This window comes from Scomber scombrus, chromosome 9, assembly GCF_963691925.1.
Source record: "Scomber scombrus chromosome 9, fScoSco1.1, whole genome shotgun sequence".
Lineage (NCBI taxonomy): Eukaryota > Metazoa > Chordata > Actinopteri > Scombriformes > Scombridae > Scomber > Scomber scombrus.
This window is the reverse complement of record NC_084978.1, coordinates 22,848,499-22,856,235: the sequence shown is the minus strand read 5'-3', so window position 1 is coordinate 22,856,235 and position 7,737 is coordinate 22,848,499. Positions and strand designations below refer to the sequence as shown.

Here is a 7,737-nt window from a genome sequence, read left to right as displayed (position 1 = left end):
CTTCTTATTTCAACTGTTATATTAAAGATATGTCATGCATATGCGTAGAAAGCCAACAGGAAACCCACATACCTGAATTGAATTAACATTATATGGATGTAATTGTTGTCTGGCTAGTTGACTGACAGGTTTATTGGTTATATGATTGGCTACGAGGATGTTCATGGGTGGCCAACTGAGATGAAAGCTGTTCAGCCAATAGCTACATTAGCTTGTTTTCTCTCTACTTGTGCCAATAATGCATGTGAATTAGTAGTTTTCTCTAGCTTAGCAGTAGTATGCTTAGTAGTTTTCTGTTTATTTTTGAAACTTGATACTTTGTGATTGTATATTAGGCGATTTTTTCAGCTTGTTTGAATGACTGAAAGGCTTCGTGACTGACTGACTGACAGTAGGGAATCAGGAATGGTTGATTATTCACCTTGTGATCCCACACACTCAACACATTGGATCCAGTATGTCAGTGGAAGTTTGTTCTTAACGTACTTCATGTTAACAACATAAAGTCTGTTATGAATATGTGTAACCATATCTAAAGTATATTTTTGTATCAACATTGAAGAAAACATTTATGTGCCATATTTTGACAAAGCTATCAAATTTAAGAGCATAGGAGCACACAGTGAGTGGATTATTCTGCAGCAGTGGTTTGACAGTTCCTGTGGACGTTTCTATGTTGTTAAAACTGTTCATTGGAATCCATTGTCCTGGTTTATACTGGCCACAACCACTGCTCTCTATTAGAAAAGCAAACCACAAACCTTTTACAGCCACATGTAAAGCATAGGAGCTGAATGTTTGAAGAGAGGTTTTTGAGTTTTAGATTTTCTTTATTTCTGACAAAGCAAAAAAAACCCATCTCACATAGTTAATGTACAGAGATCCTATTATATATTTACACCCCTTAATTTTATGTTACAACCCTGCAGCAATGAGCCGTCTAACACAGCGTATGAGCTATGATACAGGTAAAGTGCAAAATCCAGTCATCAAAACTGCCTGCGATACACCTTCACACGTCTAAACAACATTTGACAAGCAATAGGTAATCACTCAATAAATAAAATAAATATAGCTATTTTCATGATTTTCACAACTCTTATTTTGGTTCAGAGATCTGAGAGGGAGGCCAGCTCATGCAGCAGCAGAGCAAAGGATGGACGATCATCTGGTTTCTGAGAATAAAAACAAAAAAGGCATGAATGCAGAGCACTTTGTTGTCTACATATTTTGTTTTTCCCCAGGAAATATGTCAACTTCATAAACCTACCTCCTTCCAGGCCCACTCCATTAGCAAGTAGACAGGCTGTGGTGCCAAGCGTGGCTTCAGGAGCCTCAAGCCTGCATTGAGGGACTCCACCACCTCAGCATTAGAGCGGTTCTCATAGGGCAGGCGGCCCTCGTTGTACACCTCCCACATGAGCACACCTAAGCAGGGGTAAACAGAGAGATTTTAATTATGTTATGATGACATATGACAAAATCTATAGATAGATTGCCTTGAGGGTTGGATAACTTTTGAACTCATGTAAGGACATACAGAAACCAAGTCTTGTATCCCTTGAGGTTGTGCGATGCTAGCTAGCTTCAACATTCATTATTTTTGATGGATGCTGCATGCATTACACAAAGAGGACTGTTTTTGTAATAAAATGATTTTCAAAAATGTTAATAGTAAAATATGAAATTGAAATACTTATATTGCAGCTGATCTAGAAAGTATTAACTATGCTAGCATCTTTACTTAATCCAATTTAACCCAAATACATTATTGCTCAAACTACTATCTACTCCTGATTTTAGTGAAATCCAGTTAACAGTAGTTGTGATTTAATGTTTTAATTATGTAATGTTATATATATATATATATATATTTATTTATGGGTATATCTACAATAGTACTGTATGTATCTGTATCCCAATGCTTTTTACTTTCTTCAAAGTGTTGAACACAGACCATGTCCAGTTGTTAAAGCAAGCCTTCAAAGAAAACTGCATTTTTTTTAAGAATTTACAAAAATGTGTACAGTCTGTCTTCAAATTTCTTGCGTAGCTTTGGATTTCACAGGACAATTTTGAATGAAAAGGGGTTTTTTTTGTTTGTTTTTTGTTTCGCTTTCTGTGTTGGTTGCATAGCATAAACCACCAGACCACCACAGTAAATGAGCAGGTCGAGCTGGTGTAAATCTGTGAAATCTATATAACTCAAAAAGACATGTAGTCACAGAGATGGAGACATAAACACACCAAACGACCAGACGTCGGACTTGCTGCTGAACTTGCAGAATTTGATGACCTCTGGTGCCGACCACTTGACAGGAAACTTGGAGCACAGAGAGCTTGTGTACTGATCATCAAGAACAAATCTACAGTACAGAGAGTAGACACAAAACACACACCGTCATGCAATGTATCTGTATGCCAAATATAGCACACACAAAAAACAACATAACAAATATAACAAAAAAGTTGGATAAAAATTCCACACAATAGACAAACACACACAAAGACTTGGAAAAGAATATTCAAACTTGTTGGAAAAAGCGTACCTGGTCATACCGAAGTCAGACACCTTCACCTCATTGTTTCTTGAAATGAGGCAGTTCCTGGCAGCCTGTGGTAGAACAAGGAGCAGAAGAAAAAAATCTGTTTTAACACATGATATATGAAAGTGTATTATTTTTAAAAAAAGTTCTTTGTTTACCAGGTCTCTGTGGATGAAATTGGAGCTCTCCAGGTAAGCCATCCCCTCACTGACATCAAGACACATCCCCAACATCACATCCTGAGATAATTGCCCTTTGTTGGATCGCAGGTAGTCTGACAGACAGCCATACTCCATGAACTCAAACACCAGGCACATGGGAGAACGCTGGGTGCACACACCATAGAGCTCAACCAGCTTATGGTGGGACAATTTCCTGTTAAAACACACACGCGCGCACACACACAGACACACACACGCGCGCACACAAACACACGCGCGCACACACACACACACAAACATGAGCTGAGCTGATTTTACAATGAACAACAGGAAGGAACCGTGAATTGTACTTACATCATGACTCTTGCCTCTTCTTTAAATTCCTCATCGGACATGCACTCTTCTCTTATCGTCTTCACTGCCACCTTCCTCTCCCTCCACCTCCCCTCCAGCACCAGCCCAAACTGGCCGCTGCCTAGTTCGTTACCCAAGGTCAGCTCCTCAAAGTCCAACTCCCAGTGATCTGTTGAGCAGCAAGAATGTGGTGAACAACATCTCTACATGTGCTCAGTTAAAATTAAATAACCACAGGTGCATGTCATAGTATAGTCTGCAAATGTGCAGATTTGGATAATTATTAATGAAGTAGGCCTCAGCAGTGAAATTGGTTTTATTGTTTATAATCAAAGAGTAATGAGATATACTAGTTGCACTACACCATAGTCAGGAAGAAATATTCAAATAATTTACTTGAGTAAAAGTTGCAATACCACACTATAAAAACTCCAATACGAGTAAAAGTCCTGCATTTAAAAAAAGTAAAAGCCTATTTGCAACAAAATACACTTTAATCTATAAGTATACATCATGTCTCATATACTAATCATTTATTTCTTCATTGACTTGTGTGTAAAAGTATACAAAAAGTAAGTAGTAACTACAGCTGTAAAATACATTTAATTGAGTAAAAAATATTATATTTACTTACTTTCTACTTCTGTAGTAGATTGAATATCAGGGTGTACTGAACATACCCTGAGTACATTTGCTGAAGCATGGTGAGAGCCACCAGAGGTCAGCAAAAGCTTTGAGTTTTTATTATTTTAAGCTCCAGTTTAACCAGCTGCTGTCTATATACCACAAAACATTCTCCTACCGTGGGAGAGATCAGCAGTATCCTGGGAGCAGCCTCCATCTTGAGAAACAGCGTGTCTCAAACGTGTTATCAGGCCTGCCAAGTAAACACATACACAAAGACAGATGTAGCTCCTCATATAAATACATGTATAAAGCATCCCTATTGCGCCTTATGTTTCAATGTTTGAGAAACGTCAGCTGCTTTATCAGCTGAACTTCCTCTTAGCTTCTGATGGTTCATGTTGATACTGCTGCAAGAGTAAAGCAATGGTCATTACCGGCAGCATTGTGTTGGTGGTACTTGATGAGCTCAGGAATGGTGCTGAACAGGTACTTCTCTGCCAAGTAAAATGACTCCCCTGTTTCCGCCTGTCTGATTTGGTAATGTTTCACTCTTGGATTCTTCTCCCCGTTAGACCTAAAGGTGATGTGATGTGATAAGAGATGCTTTTATGCAACAAATCGCGCAAGTTACCAAAGTAAGCATTGAGTAAAAGTTTATCTGAAGTAAACTATTGTGAAATGTTCAGAGTGCATTATAATAAAAAGTATATGATAGTATTAAATTCAAGTCAAACAATTTGATCAGACACTAGGTATGTATGTAAAAGCTTTTATTAGTTATCCTGCCAACCTAACAATATAAATTGAGGCTAATAAAAATCATCAGAATTGTAAATTGACTTTATATTGCATCATTATGTTTAACCGTAGGATAGATAAGAACAGAATGAAACATAAGTGGGAAGCAGAATTACCCTGGTGCTTTTGTGAACACAGACACCGTGTAGACTCCTGCCTGTCTTGAGTCACGTACCATGAATGCACCTTCTTTACCCTAGAAACCGAGGGTTGAAACAAAACAAAATCATCATCAAACCTGACACATGTGTATCGATTGTTGATCCTGCAACTAACACCAATGTCAGCCCAGTACTCATTTTAAAACAGCAATGAGCAAGTAATAGCTGCTCTGCCTCCCTCTTGCAAAATTTAGCAAAGCATTTCATGGCAGGAAACTCAGCATTGTGGTTGTGAGGCATTTTTCATGTCCTATGTCATGTCAGACTCCTGTTGTGCAGGTGCATTAATTTTGCAAATGCAAGATTGCTGTGGGTAGTATAGTGAGAAAAAAATGCAGTGCATCACCCAGCAGCAACAGTCTGATAATTAAATATTATTATCAGAGTTAATAATGGCATTTTTTTGTTACTGTTGTTGTTGGGTTTTTTTGTTTTTGTTTGTGTTTATTGTAATTTTTTCAAACCAAGATTGGAAGAATAAACAAAATAAAAATTGGATAATTATAGGATCATTTAACACTGCCATTGTTTTTACCTCTTTCATTAACAACTCTTCTGCTTCGCCTCTGGTTATGTTTCTGTTGTACCATCTGCGAGAGGGCACATGAACCGCAAATTAAATCATTCTATAGAGAACAGAATTGATTTGCAGGTAAACAAACACATGTAAAAGAGAAATGTAATTTAACTCACTCGAATCTCTCAAAGTTGTTGCCAGATTTTTCAGCTACATAAGTACTGGGCACGAAGCCTGTGTTCCTGATGAGAAGTGGGACAAAATTAACATCAACTGTACGTAGACTTATAATTTGTAAATAAAAATGGGATGTGAATTTTGATGTGCTTTTTACCCTTTGTCATCCTGTATGGACCACCAGTCAGGGTGGGAGTTGTTTAACAGGACATACGCCTGGTCTTTCTGAAGCGGCAAGTCGTCGTCTACATATGGCGTGTAGTCCTGCAGAGCGATGACCATCCTCTGTCCTGAATCATACACTTGCATCTGATAGATGTGACAAAAAAAAAAAAACTTAATCTATACAATTTGATCAGTAATACTGTTGAGCTATATCTTTACCAAAGAAACAAACTGTTCTGATGAAGAGACCAACAATTATGCAATACCGTAAAAAGAGAAAATGCACTTCAACAGTTATCTTCAAAAAACATAAACTCTACTGGGAATTAGCTTCAAACGGTGAGCAATGACCTTTTTTAAATAACATTTTCTTAAAAAAAAAACATATGCAGTACACAAAATAGTGTACAAAATCCCATATATATACATTGTGTACGGACCATAACAAAATCATCCCAAAGCTGCTTAGGTGGGTTTAAACAGTTTGAATGATAAGAATATTATGTTTTACATCAAGCAGTGGTTGTCAGCTATAAAAGAGGCCCAACTATCACATCATATGTAATATCAGCAAGACAAGATAACTAATCAAGCTGCATAGATACAAATTAATGTTCTCCCATACTGCAGGTGCATTTATTTAAAGGAAGCAGAAACAAAACGCATTATTATTTAAGATGTCAAGGGGGCCATCCTTGAAAATAAAACAATAATAACATAAACCAAACAAGAGACAGATAAAAAAAAATATCCAAAAGATTAGCTATTTAGGTAGTTATTTTGGTAATTTGAACAGCACTTGATATTAACGCTTTAGGAAGTAATACCTCTGGACCTGGGATTTCAGGGAGTGGCCTTTTGGAAGCTGCAGAGAAATCAGAATGATAAAAAATTGGACATGTTATAGGCACATTTAAATTTACAAAGTAACGCTTTTACGCTGTATGTTGTAGCATGGGAAGTTATGTAATACTCCTCAACTTAGATCAAAATCAACTTAACCTGTTCATACATAAATTACCAAATACATAAATTTGGGTTACGCCCTCAAAGAAAAGAATATATATTTGAAAGAGAAATAAGAGAAGAAATAGTACGAACCATAACCAATGGGGTCATATTGTTGACAGCCCGTTGCCAGTTTCTCTGTTTGGAGGCAACATCTCCATTTTCCATCCAACCAGAAGTTTGGGTGGTATTTGGCAACCAAATTATTACATTTTGTCTCTATATAAATACCAAAAGAAATATAAATGTACAACCAAGGGTTAACAATTATTTGGTGCACTGTTATCACTGCTATCATTGCCTAAACCACACTGTACTGAAGCTGCTTACCCTCTTTAATGGCTCTGACCCATCTTTGACGGCAATCATTGTCTGGGGCAAAAACGTAGAGGTAATGGTTGTCATGAAAAACCTGTAGAGACGTTTGCAATTGAGAAAACACCATGGTTAAACCACATACACACAACATTATGTTGCACTAAGTTCATTGTAATTATTCTACTTTTGTAGGAGTTATTATTTGAGAAATAGTGAAACTCACCTGAAAAGGGTACTTATAATTGCATGGTATCGGGACATCAGCACAAACAATATCCACACACTTAATTTTGGACAACTCGATGCAACCTTTCACCATGGGCTTTTTCTGAAACAACACCATCTTTACTTTACATGTGCTTTACGCATCGTGGATATGATTCAGATTATCATAGGTTCTCTGGAGGCCAAATTACCAGACCAAAGCTCATCTGTATCATTTCAATGAACAGCCAGTGTATAATTCAACATGTGCACACTTACCCCCGGACGGCGTTCAGAATACTTCAAGTCTTGGGTGTCCAATACAAAAAGTCTTTCTTTGTAGTTGCTTGGTGATGTTCTTTTCTTTTGCTGAGATTTTTTGATCATCATTCCCTTCAAAATCACCCTGGGGAACATGGTGACTGCTATACACAACACAATGAGAAACACTGGCGGGTTTTGGCTTATGGAGAGAGTACCTCTCAGTGACAGAGAAAAAACGCGATGGATGATCACTACAAGCCGTATAGTTTCCGGTATGAAGTTGTTGCACTAGGTAAACCACATCCTTACGGCAAGAAATGGGTTGAGCTACAAACACACACACACAAACACACACAAACACAAACACACACACACACACACACACACACACACACACACACACACACACACACACACACACACACACACACACACAC

The 7,737-nt window shown here is 37.6% G+C and overlaps 1 protein-coding gene across 1 annotated transcript; it reads right to left on the bottom strand.

Moving 5' to 3' along the window:
• Positions 1-865: 865 nt before the first annotated feature.
• On the bottom strand, positions 866-7,453 carry itk (IL2 inducible T cell kinase). Its single transcript, XM_062425360.1, has 17 exons — positions 7,316-7,453; positions 7,056-7,160; positions 6,845-6,926; positions 6,608-6,733; positions 6,334-6,371; positions 5,499-5,650; positions 5,341-5,406; positions 5,183-5,237; positions 4,603-4,682; positions 4,123-4,262; positions 3,864-3,938; positions 3,062-3,230; positions 2,705-2,921; positions 2,550-2,614; positions 2,248-2,366; positions 1,271-1,428; positions 866-1,175 (listed from the first exon to the last, which is right to left on the bottom strand). Exons 1-17 carry the CDS (start codon positions 7,451-7,453, stop codon positions 1,110-1,112), a joined length of 1,851 nt encoding a protein of 616 aa, XP_062281344.1. The 3' UTR covers positions 866-1,109.
• Positions 7,454-7,737: the final 284 nt, after the last annotated feature.

What these genes read in the sequence shown, in the direction of transcription:
- itk (XM_062425360.1), bottom strand. Translation starts at nt 7,453, where the DNA reads ATGTTCCCCAGGGTGATTTTGAAGGGAATGATGATCAAAAAATCTCAG. An exon ending in ATATGACCCCATTGGTTATG is followed by an intron (nt 6,372 to 6,607) that starts GTTCGTACTATT and finishes ATTTCTCTGCAG; the next exon opens with CTTCCAAAAGGCCACTCCCT. An exon ending in AAGAGTTGTTAATGAAAGAG is followed by an intron (nt 4,683 to 5,182) that starts GTAAAAACAATG and finishes CTCGGTTTCTAG; the next exon opens with GGTAAAGAAGGTGCATTCAT.